Consider the following 21,831-nt stretch of genomic DNA (forward strand, 5'->3'; position numbering starts at 1 on the left):
GCTTCATGGATTTGTAGTCTGTTTTGGACTCCCTTTGTTTGATTTTGGCGCGATTTTTATCAGTAAAATTTACGACTTAGAAGGAGGGGGCTTGAGGAATGTTTTTATGACTGTTAGGCCTGCCTTTGTCTTCTATCTGAATACATGAGGCCCAACACTAAAATAACTTATCACAGTGTTGAATACCAAGCATTCTGTCACTGTGCCATCAAGGAATCATACCCTGTGTAGAAGAATATTTATAGATTGTTTTGGGGGTAAAGTTTTGAGAGCCATTGCAGACAAAGAAGTGCCTGACTTATTAAAGAAGTATGAAACAAACCTGGGAATGTTTGTATGATAATTTAGATTGGAATATGATTTATTACTTTTACTTATGCTTTTATTGAACTCATGTACATTTTAATAGTAATGAAGAATGGAAAAAAAAAACATGGTGGTGACTAAAGATTAAGATTGCTTGTCTTGTTTCTTTATACAATCTAAATGGAATTGTTTAAGAAATAGGGGTGCATGGTTGGCTAAAATTGGTATAATGATTGAAACAACAATTCTTGTAGGAGGAATAATATTCTGTTGTGTGTTACCACTGATCAAATCATTCTTGATCCGAGCTATAACGAAACAGATGACACTGATCAATGTGAATGGTCTAATGCAATACAATGACAATTACCCTGGATGGACAGAAAGTCCAAACTGGGAGGAAATTGATTCCTCCAATGAAGATATGTAGGAGGAGATGAATGATGTGTTACATATCTTTTATTGATTTAATACTCTGATTTACTCTGATGCAGTCTGAAACTATGGAAAACAGCTAAGCTTGCAGTTTCTCTCTGTGTAAGGCCTTTCTGTGTCAAGGGAAAATTAGTTGATGTGATACAGACAGTGAGAGACCTTGGGAAACAGGAGGAGACATTATCTGGATGCAGAACAATTCACATTGGTTAGGAGCAGAGGAAGTGCCTGTAAAACCATTAAACAGAAAACAAATAAATGCTATTCTGAAATATCTGAGAAAGACCGATAAAATACTTTAGAAACTGTGACAAGTCCTCAACCCAGCAAAAGCCCAGGGGAAGTCAGGGGTCGGATACTTTTAGTGATCGTCGTCTGACCAGCCTGGTGAAGACTAGTTAAGGATAGATATGAATTGGGGTTAGAGAGGTACATTGAAATATAATGTACACTGTGATAATAAAAGTTAAGCAACAATGACATCAACACCAGTAGAGCAGATGTGCTCAATGTATCCAATATGTAAAGATACAATAAGGAAGCTGTCTAAAAAATGGGAAAAAAGAATAAAGAGCTTAAACACAAAATGGCAAGCAGAGGGAGCATTTGATGTGGCTATGTGTAGAGAAATGGAAGCATTGATCAAAAATCACAAAGCCAAAAAAGAAAAAAAAAAAGAGCAAAATAAGAGAGAAAAAGAACAAGAAGTATTGCAGTTGTTTAAAAATCATGGAATAAAATTAATAAAAGCTGAGAGACAGGCAAAAAGACCAGTAGATGATAAAAGTGAAAAAACAGAGACACCACCTCCCTATGACCTTATACGTGAGTAAGGGAAGTCAGGCAAAAGATCTAGGACCAATGATGAAAAGAGCGGAAAAGAAAAAGTGGGAAGCCACAGAAAATCCTTTAATCTTTGAATTAGCAGATAAAACATACCTAAAAATTCTGTGTTACACTGCTGTGGGAGGCATTCCAAGGCTGGTGGTGACTACTAAAGAAAAAGAAAAATTAGATTCAAAAACAGTTGAACTAATGTTAGAAATGGAAAAACATATGCCTGCTGATCTGTGGTCTCAACATGATACAGACGTAGGCTTAGTAAAATCTGCTAATCCAATTAGAATTAAATTTAAACCAGGAGTAAAACTACCAAGAAAAAACAATATCCTTTAAAACAGGATGTTGTAGAAGGAATTCAAAAAACAATTGAGGGACTGAATAAGGCAGGGGTGTTAATTGAAACAGCAAGTCATTGCAACACACCCATATTGCCAGTTGCTAAGGCAGATAAATCAAAATGCCGCTTAGTGCATGATTTGAGAGCAGTTAATGAGGTAACGGGAGACTGGCCTGCAGAAGTTCCAAATCCACATACGCTGTTGACTAATGTTCCTCCTGCTGCCAATTATTTTACTGTTATTGACTTGTGCTCTGCTTTTTTCAGCATCCTTTAGCAGAGGAAAGCAGACACCTTTTTGCATTCACCTAACAATATACATACACCAGAATGCCCCAGGGATTTAAACATTCACCACGTGTGTTCAATCAAGTTTTGAAAGCTGATTTGGAAGATTTTAGATTGGATAGCACATTGATACAATATGTAGATGATCTGCTGATTTGTTCAACAACATTAGAGCAATGTCACCAAGACCCTATTAAAGTGCTCACTAAATTAGCCACAAGGGGGCCACAAGGTCTCAAAAGAGAAACTGCAATACTGCCTACCACAGGTAGAGTACTTAGGACGAATCATTGTGCATAAAACTAGAGCTATGTCACCAAGCCAATTGGAAGGTATAAGCAAATCACCCCAACCACAAACAGTGAGACAAGTGATGACCTTTTTGGGCATGACAGGTTTTAGTGCTGATTGGATAGAAAACTGTGCTATTAAGACTATGCTCCCTTAAGAACACTGATGAAACAGACAGGGCATCAAAATCTCCGAGCTTGAATAATATGGGATACAGATTATTCAAGCTTCGATAGCCTTCGAATCACTGAAAAAAAAGAGCTTCAGACAGCTCCAGCGTTAGCAATCCAAGACTGTACTAAACCATTCCATTTATATGTAGCAAATAGAAGAGACGGATATGCATCAGCAGTCTTAATGCAGGAGACCTGTAGTGGAAGAAAAAAGCAACCAATAGCTTCTTATAGCACCAAGTTGGACAATGTAGCACAAGGCTTCCTGCCATGCTATCAAGGACTTGCAGCAGTATATTTTGCATATGACAAAGCTTCCACTGTGACAATGGGCTATCCAGTGATAATTTATACACATCACAAAATAACAGAGTTATTAGAGCAAGGTAGATTTGTTTTAACACAAGCCAGGTGTTTGACATATTCAACACTGTTAACTTACCCAGACATTTCCATAAAACAATGTACAACAATAAATACAGCCAATTTAATTCCTCTAGAAGGGAAGGGAACACATCATGAATGCATAATAGACTCTCTAGCTTTTACTCGTTTAAGACCAGATCTAGAATCAACACCAATCATAGATGCTGAAGCAGATTATTTTGTGGTTGGGTCATGCTTTAGAGACCATATAGGAAATCATGCCGGGTATGCTGCTGTCAAAAGAAATGACAACAATTTTGTTCCAATTGTGATGCAGCATTGTGAGCAGCCATGCTCAGCACAATTGGCTGAATTGAAAGCATTGACTGAGGCTTGTCTCTTAGCAAAAAATCAAACTGTTAATATTTATACAGATTCCGCATATGCACATGGAGTATGCCATTTAGTTGGAGCAGTCTTGAAAAAAAGAGGTTTCAAAAAGACTGATGGGACACCTATTAAGCATGGTGACCAAATAATCAAGCTCATTTCAGCCATGATGCATCCAAAGAAATTGGCTATCATCAAATGTCAAGCACATAAAAAAGGCAATGATTTTGTTATTCAGGGAAATAATGCTGCAGACTTACATGCCAAAAAGGCTTCAGGATGCCAACTGTATCAGTTTTGCTTCAGCCTCAACCACAATTAGATGACATTGCATGAATGCAGCAGCAAGCTGGCCCTTATGAACATACCATATGGCAACACAGAGGTGTGAGCACGTCAATGGCATATGGTGATCTCATGAGGGTCATATGATTGCACCAACGGCACTCCTTACTATTCTAATCTCAGATGCGCATGGGTTTGACCATTGCACAAGGGGAGAGATAATTAGGAAAATAAAAAGACAGAGATATTGGTCCCCATATCTACAGGCCATGGTAGATGAATTTTTGGCTGAATGAGAAATTTGTGCTCAAAACAATGTCAGAAAGGGTACATCGACACCAATAGGTCACATACCAGTCCCAGAAGGACCATCTAAACATCTGGTAACAGACTATGTGGACATGGCAAAATCAATAAGAGGAAAAAGATACATGTTGGTGATAATAGACAGATTCAGCAGATGGGTAGAGGCAGTACCATCAGCAGACCAGGGAGCTCAAACTGTGATAAACTTTTTGACCAGAGAGGTCATTCCAAGATTTGGCATACCATCTCAAATAGAAGCTACAAGGTGTTTGGGCAAACTCATGGGAAACTGCCTTATAAATTGTTAGAACCAAACTCTAGTCTCCCCTGTAATAAAAATATATGAGGAACAAACAGCAGCCATAGCAGATTACTTTTGGATTTGCGGAGGAAGATGGTTGAGAGCTATATTACCTAAAAATTGGAAAGGAATATGCACTAGATTGAGACTAGCACAAGAAGTAACCATGTTTACACGGGACCCCCAAGAATCTGAAACCCAGACTGAACCAAGAAAAATTGTCCCAAACAAACGCAGAGTAAAGAGAGCATACAAACCAGACCCTAATGTTTATTTAGATGCAATTGGTCAACCAAGAGGAACACCACAAGAATTTAAGGCCAGAGATGAAATAAAATCAAGCTTTGAGTCTATATTTGTATGGATACCGGTTAATAAGAATACAGAATGGATTAATTACATTTACTACAATCAGCAAAGATTCATTAATTACATTGATGATGCATTGAAGGCCTTAGGAGAACAACTAGAACCTACAAGTAAAATGGCATGGTTAGAAATTGGTTTGACAACCCATTTGGATCCTGGGGAGAATGGCTTACTAAAGCGGGAGTAATAATAGCCATAGCTATTGTTATTTTTGTGTTGTTGTTTTGTTGTGTTGTGCCTCTTCTCAGATCAATGCTGGCAAGAGCTGCAGTCAAACAGATGATCAATGTGACTGTAAAGCCATCTGGAATTGATATTTGGGCCACCATATGTACCATAGGCCCTGGTCTGAATGAGTTGGACGAATTCTAGAAAAACCCTGGAAGTATACAAGAATGGTAGGGAAGGGGAGCCTTTTGTTTTGTATTTTCAATTTTCTCTTGATTTTGGATAGCAAGGGAGTCAGTATACTCATTGTATTTTCTTTTGTAATAAAATTAGGTAGTGCTTTAGAATGGATAGAGTAGGAAGGAAGTTAGAGGGTATTGTGTTTATTATTTTGGCATATATCCTTTCCTGAAGTGATTATTTTCTTATAAATGATGTTTGTTGTTTATTCAATGAAAGGGAATTATGAAGGTCTGAAGCAGATCATTATCCATGTTATGAGGTAATGTAACTAGGTAATGTAACCAGAATTAAAAATGATAGAAGGTGTACTATGATTATCTGCACTATATGTACTTTATACATTTTTAAACATATCATTTATTGTTCAAATCATCTTTGAAGGTACTAATTACCAAGTAAATTACTATAGAATGTGTATTTATAAAATTATAAAATACTGAAAGTGCCACTGGAGGTCCAGAGACTTAAACATCACAAAGACAGGACTGACGAGCATCTCAGTGCTTAGCAGCAAGAGCAAGAATCTACTGGTGGTTTAAAAACACGCTGTCTGTTCCAACACCACCAGATAGCACTCCAGGCTACCGGAAATGCCTGTGAGTTCCTCTGGCACCGTGGGACGTATCATACGCTGAATGATCTACTGATATCGTCTAATCACTATAGTATGTTAACCTACTGAAATAAGTCTAATCACTGATGTACTCTACATAATGCAAGGCCACCTTTGCATGCACATGCTTTATACAAGAATTTGATTACTGATACCCTCCAGAAAAGAACTTAGCTAGGGAGTGATGAGATCTTTTACTTCCTTCTAGTCAAATGTGGAGGGAGATGTTTGGTCTTATTGCTCCTCTGGAGTGGTTCCATAAGAGCAGGCATTGTTAGAGGAATGTGTGACTTATATTGGTCACTTGAAAGATATGGAGACTGACTTGTGAGGTTGCACTCTGGGAAAAGGTGATAGAAGGTGAGACTTTTTATAAGTCTCAAATGAGGGTATATAGTAGATTTTTATATATCAAACATAGAAAAGTACTAATATAGAATAGCCTGGACTTTGTGTGACCCATGAGAGGGCATATGAGGTTACTAAAAGTGTGGACTTTGTGTGACATAGGAGAGGACATATGAGGTAACTAAAAGTGCTTATGCTGCAACAAACACATTGTGCACTCAGCTGTAGCAGAGACAATGATACAATGATACAAGAAAACTCTGGGAAGCACAGCAAATCTAAAGATTAACACAACCAATAATCAAAGTAACTGTATTATACTGATTGTGATGTATTATTTACTTGGAAAGTATACTTTCATGATAAATGAATTTAAAATGTTATTTTTTCTTGGATTAAAAGCCAGGTTTCCACCATTAAAAAGAGGTCAGAGGCTCTGTGAAATAATGATGGGAAACAGAATCCATTGGATACAAAAAATATTAAGAGGAAGTTCACATGAGGTAATGCTAGTTAACAAACTGTATAAAAAAGGAGGGTTTTGACCAAGAGAGTCAGATCTCAGCTGACATCTCGGGTTTGTTGGTTTGCTCAATAAACTCTAACCTTTGACACCTGGAACTCCTGACTTCGGAGTTTTCTTACAGAGAGGGAAGAAAAGTTTTCCATGCTCCACAACACTGTCAAGCCAAGTCAAGCCACCAAGCCCAACCATCACACCAAATCAAGCCACCACGCCAAGTCAAACTGACACATCAAGTCATGTCATCGTCAAGTCATCACTTCAAGTCAAATTGTCTCTGTCACACCCAGTCAAGTCTTCTCACCAGTTCAAACCATCACACCTAATCCAGCCGCCAAGTCCAGTCAAGCCACCAAGTCAAGCCAAGCCATTTCACCAAGCCAAACCATCACACTAAATCAAGCCACCATGCCAAGTCAAACTGCCACGCCAAGTCATTTAATCTTTTCAAACTGTTAAGCCAAGTCAAGCCACCAAACCAAGTCAAGCAGCCAAGTCTAGCCAAGCCATCAAGCCTAGTCTAACCGACACACCTAGTCAAGCTGCAATGTCAAGTCGTCCAGTCAAGTCAAGCCACCATGTCAAGCCAAGCCGCTACACTTAGTCAAACAGCTACATCAAATGTAACTACCACACCATCATACCAACCCAAGTCATCACGCCTAGTTGTACCAACACACCCAGTCAAGCTGATATGCCTAGCCAAGCCTCTTCTAGTCGAGCCACCTGGTCTAGTCAAGTCATCTCGACATGTCCAGCAGCCAAGTCAAATCCAGCAGCCAAGTCGGATCCAGCAGCCAAGCCAAGTCCAGTAGCCAAGTATCCTCCCTTCCCATTGTCTTGTCTGAACGTGATTTACCGATGCCTATACTACATTATGAAATCTTAATAATAGAGCTTATATCAGAAGAAAAATGTCCAGCCAGTCACGTCAGAGGGCTTTTTTATTATTATTTTGAGAAAATCAAATGCAAAAACTTCTGCTGGAAATGAGCAGATTTGGGAAAAACTATAGGCTACTTCTGGGGGTCTGCCAGAGATGATGAGAGGAGTCCCCGAGCAGCTGTGCCCCATGGTGGCCATGCTAGGAGCCATCGAAAATGGCCCCCCTGAAAAGTAGTTCAGCCATCACCCACAGGGAGACGACACCATGTCCCACAACAGATGTATAGCAATGGGTGCTTTCTCCATTCATATACATTGCAGCTGGATACATAGGTGGGTTAAGGAACACCCCCCAATGTTCCACAGACCATGTATTTGTCCCCTTACCTGCTATTTGGGGGAAGAGCCCCCCAGTATCAGGCTCCGATTGGCTGACACCACGGGGTGTCTGAAAGGGGGCGGGGCTGTCCATAAACAGAGTGTTTGTCCACTTACCAAGTATATTATGCCACTTCATCCCTGGGGGCCCCGGACCCTGGGACTGTGTCTGGGAGGGGGTGGGGCTGTCCATAAATAGAGTGTTTGTCCACTTACCAAGTATATTATGCCACTTCATACCTGAGGGGCCCCAGACCCCGGGGGTGTGTACAGGAGTGGGAGGGGCTGTCCATAAATAGAGTATTTGTCCACTTACAAAGTATATTATGCCACTTCATCCCAAAACACAGGAAGATCCCACATGCACTGTATTTAATGGCTGCCAAATAATAGGTTTATGGACATTTAATTTAAATGAATTTAATTATTTACAATAACTATTATTGTTTGAAACACCTGTTTTGCACTCAGGGCATACAAATGAAAAATATACATAACTTTTAATTCGAAATTATGAATAACATGCATAAAACAGGACTGTCCACAAAGAATGTATTTGGAGGCAATTGAATACATTGTAGCTGGGACCTTCCTGTATGACTTGATGTCCCGAGGACTTGATGTCCACCAACCATGTCTTTGACACCAATTCAATTAACTGTAAGTGATGGTCCCTTGTGCAATGTATATAATGGTTTCTGAATACCTGGTTCATGGACATAAATTTGTATAAGGTGCATGATCAAAATATTGACTAAAAACATATTAAGGTGACTAAATGACTCCCCCTGAACAGTATGCACCCTTCAAAACCTGTCCACGAACCATGTATATTTTTGTATTATATACATTGCAGGTAGGATCTCCATATCTCAGAGTTGGGACCACTTAGAAAATTGAAATCTGCAGTCCTGTGCATGCCCTAGCATTCCCTTACAATGGTGAAAACGAAGTAGTTCAGAGAAAGTCAAAAATAAAAAAAATTAAAAAAATTGTGACTTTCTCCAATTTTCTTGATATTCAAAACATGAACAGGGGAGGTCAAGACAAGCACATGAGTGCAGGTTTCAGCTCTCTAAATAGTCCCAGTGTTGAGATATGAAGATCCCACCTGCAATGTATGCAATACAAAAATATACATGTTTGGTGGACAGTTGATTTTTGAGGTTTTGAAGGGTGCATGTTGTTCAGAGGGAGTCACAGTCACCTAAATATGGTTTTTGTCAATATTTTGAGTATGGACCTTGTAAAAATTGTATTGTGTTTTTGACAATGTAAATACATTGGGAATTGGATGGTACCTCGTACAATGTATTTTTATTGTCAAAAATACATGGTTTGTGGACATTTGACTTGTACACATTTTATTAGTCTTGACATTAAACTTGATTGATTAAACCATGAGTATGGCACTCTGTGTTCTCCATAGAGCCATTCATCTAACCAACATTTCATATTTTTGTATAATTTGCTTAAAAAATGACTGTCCATAAAGCATGTATTTGGCGGCCATTATATACATTGCAGCTGGGATCTTCCTGAATGACTTAGAGCTTTTTCTTATATGAGTTTTAATATTACATATATAATGATCTTTTTGAATGTAACCACTTTAAGGGTACTTATACATCTCAGTAGAACACATTTATGTAACTTACAACTCATTAATATGTATAATTTGCATAAAAAATTAGTGTCAACAGACCATGTATTTGGTGGCCATTACATACATTGCAGCTGGGACTTCCTGTGTTTTTGCTGTCATACAGGAAGATCCCAGCTGCAATGTATATAATGGCCGCAAAATACATTGTCTGTGGACATTCCATTTAAATGTATTTAATGAATATTTATAATAACTATTATTGATTAAAACACCTGTTTATCACTCAGGGCATACAAATAAACATATATACATGACTTGTAAGTCATAATAATGTCCAATTTGCATAAAAAAATTAGTGTCCACAGAGCATGCATTTTGCGGCCATTACATACATTGCAGCTGGGACTTCCTGCATGACAGAGAGAAAATACCCTTAAATGTGGTGCAAAAACCTAGGGGCTTCAAATGCTTATTCATTGAGCCCTTGTGAATAACATATTGAAATTTTATTTCAGTCGGTGCTTGGCAAGTATTTGAAAAAAAAAAATCTGGAAAAATATTTTAGAATCGGATGTTCAATTTAACAGCTGTCCTAAAGAGTTGGGGAATGTTACTTTGAAAAGTAATTTTACATTATTTTGCTATTGATAATGAAATAGTTGTTATATTTCTTTGTGTGGAAAGCAGCATGTTTTGTGTCATTTTTCATTAAAATTGCCTTTTTCTCATGATCACTCTACTCCTGCTGGGAGCACTCTCTGTTTCAGTTTTAGGTGCTCATCGAAGCAATGGCGGTTTAGGAATAAATTGCATGCAAAGAAAATAGTGCTAAAACAAACACAGTGCAAAACAACAAACATAAATTAAAGAGAAATGCCAAGAGATAGCAAGCTCTCTCGCTCCCTCACACACAGCTTGCAAAGAAAGGCAATGTAAAGACGCTATATGAAACAGAAGCGCTTGGTTTAATGATTTTAATAGGATGCCAGTGTTCGAATTGAGGGGGTGTGGTTGGGGAGTCCCAGACCCCCATAAGAGTTAAGGGCAAAATAATGTAACTTGGGGGGTCCCCTGGTGTTTCATAAAAACTTGAATACTAGAAACACAAAACTAGATATTTTTAAAATGTTTGCACTAACACAACATTGTCCATTCTAAACAAATTGTAAACATGCTTGAGTGTGCCATGTGCTGTTTTCTGAAGGAACTCACAGACAGTGACTGAGTGGCACTGGCAGAGTGGATCCTCATTTTCACTTCTCAATACTTGTAAGATATAATTCTTTAATATATTGGTACACCTAAATTACTAACATGATTCAAGCCGTTCAACTCTAATGAGTTAAACGGCTTGAATCATCATGTAAAAAAAAAAGAAAAAAAAAAAAAGAATAATTTCAAACACAAATGAAATATGTGGTGTCTGCATTATTTACCACAAGGTAGCACTCTTAGAACATAATGTTGATTCTAATATTCTAAATGAGAACGCTTTATCTTAAAATGTTAACTTGTTAACTGTTATAGATCAAAATCAAAATATAATGTTAAGTTTGTCGAAGAACCCCAGGAAGGTGAGGGAGAGAAACAGAGCTATTTACATGTCATTTACATGTTTCCACAGTACTAAAAAATAAATATTTTATAATGATGATTATGTTTTAAATCACAGTAAATTTAAAACAGAAAGATTCAAGAGCCAAGGCTTTTTGACATACAATTTGTCTTCATACCAATAATACGTCTTATCACCTACCTTTATCTTTTGATTGCCAAGCAATTTTTTATGTCTGGCTTGTCAGGACCAGGTTTTAATGGCCAATTTGTTTAGAGTTTGCAAAAGAAAAGACAATAAAAATATGATAAAAACTTATACTAGGCCTGCTTTTAAATACATATGTCAGCATTTTGAACACATTTACGGGCAAACAAATTACTTTATTGGCAGTTTATTGTATGGAGCTATGTTTTCAAGTGGATGAATATTTAGGTGGGGCTCTGCCCTTCCTGCCAATATAGACAAGCCACGCCTGACTCCCACGTAAACAAATAAAAACAAAATAAAAATTAAGTGAGATAAACATGGATAAATGATCTTGGTGCTGAGCTGCACAGACCCGAAAACATATAAATGTATATTTAAACCAGGAATATGATGATTATCTTACTTGTGAGCCAGGCACGGATTAACCACAGGGCCGATTGGGCTGTTGCCCATGGGCCTCTAAACCCAATAGGCCTTGAGCTCTAAACCATTTTTTTTTTATCATTGGCATATTGAATATAAATTCATGTAAATGTCAGCCTTAATAGCATTTGTACGGCCGAATGCGTGCTGGACTACAGCAGCTCGGCAGAGCACGTTTATTTGAAGGACTACAGAGAACAGCTTTTGATTCACAAAAAGCTTCCAAACACAAGAGTTAAGGTGCAGTCTACTCTTTCTGTGTACAAAGCTGATGGTTTAAATTAATTTGTTACTGTATATAAGTGACAGAATTTGTGCATCAGAAAATGGAGGACATTAACATGTTTAAGTCCTGCATGCAATAAATGTTTTATAAAAAAGCAAAATATGCCTTAATAGCCCAACTATGTGCACGGTAACTTATTGTGGTTAACCGTGAGAGTTCACAAACTGTCATTCTGTTATTTGTCAGAACATGGGAATATAGAATGCTTATCGTCTTGCATGCGTAAAACACAAACTCAAATTATCAGGGAATAAAGTGCACAGTGAGCTAAGAGCTTATATAGCACAATAGATCTTCAAATGATAAAATCATAAAATCACTTTGGCTCAACTTTTATCAAGCACATAAAATTTGCCAGGTGAAAAACAATCTGAAATCATGTGTAACAGTCACATTAACTCTTTGCAACCTGAACTTCATCAGAATATCGAATCTTTGTGACACCTGCACTAAAAAAGCTAGATGCAGTGCAACGAATGGTGAAACAGAACGCAGGTGTCTCGAGATGCATTTATAAATATCATATACACTACCGTTCAAAAGTTTGGGTCACTTACTCATACTTTATTTTATTTTTTTCACATTTTAGAATAATAGTAAAGTAATCACAACTATGGAATAATAGAAATGGAAATATGGGAATTATGTTGTGACTAAAAAAAATCCAAAATAAATCAAAACTATGATATATTTTAGCATCTTCAAAGTGGCCACACTTTGCCTAAATTTTGCAGAAATGTACTCTTGGCATTTTCTCAACCAATTTCTTGAGGTATCACCCAGGGATGCTTTTTAAACAGTACTGAAGGAGTTCCCATCTATATGCTGGGCACTTAGTGGCTGCTTTTCTTAATTATTCGGTCCAAGTCATCCATTTAAAAAACTTAATTTTTTTAAATAAAATTTTAGTTTTGTAATTAAATAAATTAATATGTTGGCACAATTATATTTTTGTCTACAAAACTAATTTCAAACATTTAAGCATACGCCTTCAGATCAGAAGGTTTTTAAGATCATGAGAGACATTTCAGGCAAGTGACCCCAAACTTTTGAACGGTAGTGTAAGTTCTTTTTAACTTAACATAGTATCTAAAAAAATGTGCCAGTCCTTCACGGGACGCTGAAAAAAAGTGCGATGCGGCGCAATGATGTCCGTCCAGTGCATGTTTCTATAGAAAAACAATTGAAAAACAATGCAGACACATGTGTGAACAGCCCCTACCTCATCTGCTTGAAAAACTGACCTGAACCTGGCCCAAAAGACAAACCCCAAAGGTTTGTCGGGTACCATCGGACTTAGATGGGGTTAAAGATCTCTACATGTAGAATAACCGAATAGTGATACATACGCATCTAACAGTTAGCTGTTAACAGTAAATCCCGACTATCCATGCACATGCCTGTTAACAACGTATGATTTTGGTATAATTGGCCATGTAAGACATTGCTCATGTTTTTCACTGTAATAATTACTTAAAAGTTTTCTTCTATTTGAAAAATCTGCCAAGCGCCCTGTAGAGCACATAAAGGTGAACATAGTTACGTAACTACTGTCATGCAGTATTATTAGAGCCTAGTATATACAGGTACAGTGCATCCGGAAAGTATTCACAGCGCTTCACTTTTTCCAAATTTTGTTATGTTACAGCCTTATTCCAAAATGGATTAAATTCATTATTTTCCTCAATTCTACAAACAATACCCCATAATGACAATGTGAAAGAAGTTTGTTTGAAATCTTTGCAAATTTATTAAAAAAAATTTTTTTTTTAAAACAAATCACATGTACATAAGTATTCACAGCCTTTGCTCAATACTTTGTTGAAGCACCTTTGGCACCAATTACAGCCTCAAGTCTTTTTGAGTATGATGCTACAAGCTTGGCACACCTATTTTTGGGCAGTTTCTCCCATTCTTCTTTGCAGGACCTCTCAAGCTCCATCAGGTTGGATGGGGAGCGTCGGTGCACAGCCATTTTCAGATCTCTCCAGAGATATTCAATCGGGTTCAAGTCTGGGCTCTGGCTGGGCCACTCAAGGACATTCACAGAGTTGTCCCGAAGCCACTCCTTTGTTATCTTGGCTGTGTGCTTAGGGTCGTTGTCCTGTTGGAAGATGAATCTTCGCCCCAGTCTGAGGTCCAGAGTGCTCTGGAGCAGGTTTTCATCAAAGATGTCTCTGTATATTGCTGCATTCATCTTTCCCTCGATCCTGACTAGTCTCCCAGTTCATCCCCACAGCATGATGCTGCCACCACCATGCTTCACTGTAGGGATGGTATTGGCCAGGTGATGAGCGGTGCCTGGTTTCCTCCAGGCATGTCACTTGCTATTCAGGCCAAAGAGTTCAATCTTTGTTTCTCATGGTCTGAGATTCCTTCAGGTGCCTTTTGGCAAACACCAGGCGGGCTGTCATGTGCCTTTTACTGAGGAGTGGCTTCCGTCTGGCCACTCTACCATACAGGCCTGATTGGTGGAGTGCTGCAGAGATGGTTGTTCTTGTGGAAGGTTCTCCTCTCTCCACAGAGAAACGTTGGAGCTCTGTCAGAGTGACCATCGGGTTCTTGGTCACCTCCCTGACTAAGGCCCTTCTCCACCGATCGCTCAGTTTGGCCAGGTGGCCAGCTCTAGGAAGAGTCCTGGTGGTTCCAAACTTCTTCCATTTAAGGATGATGGAGGCCACTGTGCTCATTGGGACCTTCAATGCTGCAGAAATTTTTCTGTATTCTTCCCCAGATCTGTGCCTCGATACAATCCTGTCTTGGATGTCTACAGACAATTCCTTGGACTTCATGGCTTGGTTTGTGCTCTGACATGCACTGTTAACTGTGGGACCTTATATAGACAGGTGTGTGCCTTTCCAAATCATGTCCAATCAACTGAATTTACCACAGCTGGACTCCAATCAATTTGTATAAACATCTCAAGGATGAACAGTAGAAACAGGATGCACCTGAGCTCAATTTTGAGTGTCATGGCAAAGGCTGTGAATACTTATGTACATGTGATTTTTTTCGTTTTTTATTTTTAATAAATTTGCAAAGATTTCAAACAAACTTCTTTCACGATGTCATTATGGGGTATTGTTTGTAGAATTTTGAGGAAAATAATGAATTTAATCCATTTTGGAATAAGGCTGTAACATAACAAAATGTGGAAAAAGTGAAGCGCTGTGAATACTTTCCGGATGCACTGTATATATTTTTTTTTTCATTGGGCATGGTTCCTCCATGGTGTACCGGGCCATGGGCCTCTTGGTTCTTAATCTGTCCTTGATGTGAGCTACAGTATTTTCCATGTGACAGAATGCAGTTTGTTTTTGCAAACTATATTGCGGCAATTTAAAACTTTTTTTTTTTTTAAATATATTGTTACATTTTATCCCCTTTTCTCCCCAATTTTGGAATGCCCAATTTCCACTACTTACTAGGTCCTCGTGGTGGCACGGTTACTGACCTCATTCCAGGTGGCGGAAGACAAGTCTCAGTTGCCTCCGCTTCTGAGACAGTCAATCCGCGAATCTTATCATGTGGCTCGCTGTGCATGACACCGCGGAGACTCACAGCATGTGGAGGCTTATGATACACTCTGCGATCCACGCACAATTTATCACGCACCCCATTGAGAGTGAGAACCACTTAATCGTGACCACGAGGAGGTTACCCCATGTGACTCTAACCTCCCTAGCAACCGGGCCAATTTGGTTGCTTAGGAGACCTAGCTGGAGTCACTCAGCACACCCTGGATTCAAACTTGTGACTCCAGGGGTGGTAGTCGCGTCAATACTCACTGAGCTACCCAGGCCCCTCTTATTTTGGCAGTTTTGATTGGGTGGACCAGCTGTCAATCTGGGTGGACCAGTGCCAGTCTGGCCCTTATGCAGCCTCGCCTCTGACCTGAGCTAATAAACTGCAATTGATAGTTTAGCATTTTTAAGGTTTATACTTTTGAATAAATTGACTTGTTTATTTACACAGTTTAAGCTTGTTTATTTATTGATGTTGTGTGTGTTTGCTTAGGTGTACCAGTAGGTAGGGGGACCACATTTCGAAAATCTGCATAAGGCCCCCAAAATGCTAGGGCCGGCCATGGCCTAAAGTTTAATTTTGAGGTTGGTATCTCGAAAAGTTGATTTCTAGCATTTAACTATATTTAAAATGTTGCAAACTGTACAAATGTAAAATCCCTGAAATTATAACGTCTTTTCAGACAAAATACTTATTTGTCATTTTCAGATTTGTTCAACATGATTAAATAAGTTTTTCAATAACTGTCCAATAAGTGAAAGAATGGTATTTGGGGTGAAAGGCCCCCTTGTGCAGGGGTTTGTTGGGCCTCATGTATTCAGATAGAAGACAAAGGCAGGCCTAATACAGTCGTAAAAACATAACTCAAGCCCCCACCTTCCAAGTCGTAAATCTTACTGATAAAAATCGTGCCAAAATCAAACAAAGGGAGTCCAAAACATACTACAAATCCATGAAGCCTTGCTCACTAAAGGTTCAAACTCTCAACTCCTATTGGATGAGGCACACAACAGAACGTCCCTCAAACATGACATCATCAGGAGTTGAAATACCTCTGCTTCCAGCGACTTTGTTTGCAGCGTGTGGACGCAGCTCTTCGCTGCTCCGGTGCAACCTCGTGGCACAAGGAAGTAACGTCCGACTTGAAACTGTGGCCATACAATCTCCATCTCGCTGGACGAGTTGAGATTACTCTGTGTTCAACCGAACACTCTAACGGATCCGAAGGAGATCGCCGAGCAATTCGCATCTTCATCCGTTTGCCTACAGAAGTGAAGAGATTAAAGATTTCTCTTCCATCTTCAATCAAGTCGACATTTCTGAGTTCTCCGCCAGCCCACTGAGAATCAACAGCCGTGCCCACCGACAGAGCGAGGAAACGGCCTCCCGTCATCACACGAGCCTCAAGGAACCGGGTCAGAGTTAAAGGACGGAGGAAAACACATTCTACCTGTGTCCTCATGCGATTCAAGTAAGAGGTTTACGTCTGGGCAGAGACAGAATATTATAGTGTGTTATTCTTGTGTTTCAAGGTTTTTGCTTGTACAGTTTACGGACCGCCATATCCGCTCATTATTAATACTCAGGGTATTAATTATCACAAATTTGTTTTGCTGTATTGTGGTCCAACCAAATTGGATCGTTGTGCAATTTCGCCATCGCGGGTGAGACAGCAACTGAGTTCATCCATTAAAGAGTCAAATAACGCGGGACTTTTACGAGCCCCACTCGTAAAACCGCGTCTTTGAGTGATAAACTGAGAGCTGCTTTCTCTCCCACTATCGCGAAATCGGCTTTAGGGCTATCACTTCTCTCTCTCTCTCTCTCTCTCGTAATAACCACACTGACACACACACACACTGACACACACACACCTTATTGTTATAGGATTATTTTATTTCCATATCTAATCATATCACTGTTTAATTTGTAGTTGTAAGTCGGAAGTTTATTGACTGCATTGTATTAATTATTAACTGATATTACTGCATAAATAAACTTTGTTTATATTACAAAGAGAAGTGTTTTGGTTTGTTTTGCATACACCTGTGTCATGCTGACGGGATGTCAGTGCTCAGATTCAAACCTTCATTCATTGTTTTTTTTCCCGAAAATCGATATTCTTCGGATGTCGATTTTCCTAAGAAAACAAACAATCTAATATTGAGACTGTTTTAATATTTGGTTATTAGTCCCTGATTCCAGGGTGGTGCCCCGTCAATGTTAATCCTTATTAATATTCTATTGATTTTTGATAATTGATAATTATCTTTGATGATCGTTGAATTTGAATGATCAATAAGCTATTGTTAATTTTAATTAATGTTTCATCAATGTTAACAATTAACGATTATCTTTGATAATTGTTGATTTTAAAGGATTAAAAAAGCTAACATTGATTCTCATCAATGTTCTATTGATTTTAATAATTAATAATTATCTTTGGTAATTATTAATTATTGCTAATAACCAAACTTGCTCCTAAACTTTGCACACTACATTTACTGGAGCCCCATATGAGGTTTTAATGAGTTAGATTCAATTGATTAATCTAAATATTAATTAATAACTACAGAAATAATTATTAATTATTTCTGATAGTAACACTGATCTAAACAACCAGTAAAGCGCTACAGGTTAAAAGGGCCCATAAAAAGAATAGATTTGTTACGATTAATGTTAAGTGGGCTCACGTTGACTGATCTGATCACAGTGGAGATTCATTTTTTATAGAGTACATGAGATGAAATTCCAAATGTGACTGAAATGAACAGAAAATGATGACAGTTATTTTGCATAACCTTTATCTTAATTTATTACTCAAGTATGGGGTAAAAGGCCCCCTTGCCACTTTATATATATTTTAAATCTTAATATACTTTGCGACCAGAAAAAGCAACATTTTTCCTTAAAGCTGAAGTATATAATTTCTGCACCACCAAATGGAATTATAAAAATAAATTTTGTTTTCAAAACAGCTTTCTGTTTCCCCCATTGGTTAACGTGATAGTCCCGCCCCAACTCACACCATTGGTTGAGTAACGTTGATGGGGCGGTCTAAGCGGGTCGCTCAAAACAAACAGAGCAATTTTCATAGCACTACAGAAAGACAGTGCTTACAGTTTTGAGAAAATGTACCTATATGTACCTAATGTACATATACATTATGTCTCTGCATATTAATCTGAAGAGGAGAAAGTATTTTAATGTGTAATGCAATGTGTAAAGCATTTCTCATACATGCTTGTCTCCAAATAAATCACTTTCAGAGAGCAGCTAACATTCTTCACATTGGTTGCAACGTAAAAATAGTTGCAAAAACTTAAGTGTTTTACTTTATGATTTTAGGATTAGGAGTGGATACTTTACAGTAAGGTTAACAAATGCTCATTTATAACATATATCATTAGATCAAACAGAGTGCATTTGTGAGGGGAATTTGGTCAGAAACGTTTCCTTTCCTGTCTTTAACTGCGTCCACATTTGTGGAAGTTGTATTTTGGCTTCGCTATATGCAATGCATAATTAACATTTAAACTGACTTAATACTATTCACAACACTTTAGATTGTCATTTAAGGGTTAAACTTCTAGTACACCGAGTCACGCTACAGCGAAGCCACATATGGGATTAATCAGTATAACCACGGATAAATGTGTCCATATGTGGTAAAGATAATTATGCTGTTTTATTCCAGTCATTTTGCCCTAATGGAAAATGCACACAGCAGTAATGATGGAAAGATCGGATCATTTTACTGACTTGAATCTTTGAGTCTCCTTCAGCAAAATGAACGAATCTTTATTCAAGTCATTTCATTCATTTAAGCAGAATTAAATTAAAATGTTACATTTTCAATAGCTTCTCATTACAAGCGCTCCCGCTTGTTAAAGAGTGGAGTGCTGTCATAGCAACCATGTTACGTTCAGTTTCCGTTTGTCCTACGAAGGCAGTCTCGTTTAAACGAGACTTGTTTAAAAGAGTACGCTCGGTATACTGCAGCCTTCAAAGGACGTGTCCTACTTAGCACGCAGCTTTCCAAATGAGACACAGTCCTAGTCATTTCTGTTTCCTGTGTGAGCAGTGCATAGCATACACGGCTTTCACGGACCAGAAGACTCGAGAGGTGAACTAATCATTTCTGTTTCCTATACAGCGCCTATACGGTTTTCACGTAACAAACGAACGGAAGTTACACAATGCACATGCGCGGCCAACACAAAATGAACGAATCATTCTCTGAGACTACTCGTTCTTCTGAGAACGACCCATCACTACACAGCAGTCACACTCCGGTCTCAGGGGGTTAAGAGTGATCTTGAGGAGTGTATGAAAATGATCCAATGCTCCAAAAACTGTGAAAACAGTCATCTTATATTCAACTTTTTTGGCCTCTTATGAATATGAGCTGAAAACGTGGGCGGAAACTGTTGCGCTCTATTCCTACTATATATATATATATATATTTTTTTTTTACTTGTCTTTACAGGCCGCCAAACAAATCTAGCAGTAAAAGCCAGTGTCTTTTCAGAAAGTCAGTCCACCCTCGGGTAGGCTGGGCAGCTATTTTTCTATGTAAACAAGCGGCATAAAAGAACAGCTCCTGTCTACTTGAATTGAAATGGTTTGTCAAGATTACAATCAAAGAATATATTTCAAATCAATAGTAAAATCTTAATCATAAATCCGGTATCATAAATTGTGCTTCTTTACCTCAGATTACAACAAAAATAGATAAATCAAATAAATTCACCGCTTGTACAGCTAATGCACTATATAACGCTGTATAGTTCTCGGGTTGATTGACAGGCGATGTCTGTATCTAAAAGGTGATTGGCTCTTTTGCCTTTAAGGTGGGACTTCCTTTTCTACATCAAGTGGCCCAACTCTGTTAAACAGTCTCTGCAAACGTCCACTTCCATTTCACGTGAATGATGCAATAGAGTCGGTCTCCCTTATATCGGGATATTTTGCAGTAAAATTAAAATATATTGTTTCTATACTTTTTTGATTGACAACCTAAAATTAAGTTTCATATATTTCCATAGTTTTTTTTTCTCCCTGTTATATAATTCACAACACTTCACAGGATTTTAGCCTAGTTCGTGCCCTCGTTAAAGAGAGAAGGGTATAGCTACAGGCATAGCTCCAAGAAGGGGCGTGAGCTCCAAATCACCATTAAAGATATAGGGAGCCCTAATGTAACCCTTTCCCTAACCTTAACCCTTTTGGAGTTGGCGCAACCCTCTTTTGGATGTCTCCGGCCTGCAACTATACCTACTTGGTTAAAGATGGTAAATAGCCTACACAGTCTTATACCTTTGTATTTTTTGCTTCAAATAAAAGTTTGTAATGTTATGATTCACCTCTGAGCTGGTTGGTTTGGTTCATGGCTTAGAACTCATTTTATGAAAGGTTTTATGAAATTCTGATGGAAAAAATGAATGGGAAAAATACTTCTGGAATGCAGATGGTTGAAAACTGTTGCACTCTATTCCTACTATGGTGTTGCATGAATATTAATCTGGTTACTTGATTGGACAGTGAAGGACATAGATGCAGGCAGACCTCCAAAAAGGGGCGGGAGCTCTAAATTGCCAGTAAAAATATAGGGAACCTTAAAGAGCACCTATTATGGTTTTTCAAATATTACCTTTCATGTAGTGTGTTATATAGCTGTTTGTGAATGTAAAAAAGTCTGCAAAGTTTCAAAAATCAAAGTGCACGACAAATGGAGTTATTGACTCCCAAAACAAAGAACCGATTCTGAACACCTGAAACGAGTTGTTAGTAATTCCAGACTTACTTCCTGTACTAACCTAAGTAATTTGGTAACAAAAAACCTACCTCTGGTCTTCATTGGCTGCTCGCGAACAGCTTTGACCCGCCCTCAAACACTACACTAAGCGGTAGACCAATCACAACAGACTGGGACATCTGACCAATCACAGCAGAGTAGGCTCTCTGAAAGGAGGAGTTTAGAATGAATCATTTGCAACGGATCATTGAACAAGTCATTTTTGACACTGGGGGAAAAAAAAGGTAATGCTGCAATTTAAAATATGAGCAAATTTGTGTTTTTTGAACTTGGATGCATGTAAATCTATTGTATGAAACCTTAATAGGTGCTCTTTAACCGTGAGTGGAAGCAACGCCCCCTTTTGGAGTTGGCACAACCCACTTTTGGCCTAACCCTGCCACTTCTAGAGTAACCACGATCTTTTTGAGATTATGCCCCCATTTGGAGATCTTTGGCCTGCAGCTATACCTACTTGATTGGATGCCCCAGAAAAAGTAGGTACAGCTGCAGGCCGGAGATCTCCAAAATGGGGCGTGGTTACTCCAAAAGGGGGTTGAGCCAACTCCAAAAGGGTTAAG

The 21,831-nt window shown here is 38.4% G+C and overlaps 1 protein-coding gene across 2 annotated transcripts in view; it reads right to left on the minus strand.

Moving 5' to 3' along the window:
- Nucleotides 1-314: 314 nt before the first annotated feature.
- rps6kal (ribosomal protein S6 kinase a, like) overlaps nucleotides 315-21,831 on the minus strand; it is a 101,858-nt gene continuing 80,341 nt past the window's right edge. Inside the window, exons 22-23 of one of the 2 annotated variants that reach the window (XR_007892586.1) lie at nucleotides 1,681-1,735; nucleotides 315-1,135 (exon numbers count right to left, since the gene is read on the minus strand). Coding sequence is in view for 1 of the 2 variants with exons in the window: in XM_051650579.1 (XP_051506539.1) it covers nucleotides 1,733-1,735 (3 nt within the window). In the remaining variant the exon portion in view is untranslated. Of the gene's footprint in view, nucleotides 1,136-1,572; nucleotides 1,736-21,831 lie in introns of those variants that run through there. The other variant, XM_051650579.1, reaches the window with a different exon arrangement.

This window comes from Myxocyprinus asiaticus, chromosome 22 (assembly GCF_019703515.2).
Source record: "Myxocyprinus asiaticus isolate MX2 ecotype Aquarium Trade chromosome 22, UBuf_Myxa_2, whole genome shotgun sequence".
NCBI lineage: Eukaryota > Metazoa > Chordata > Actinopteri > Cypriniformes > Catostomidae > Myxocyprinus > Myxocyprinus asiaticus.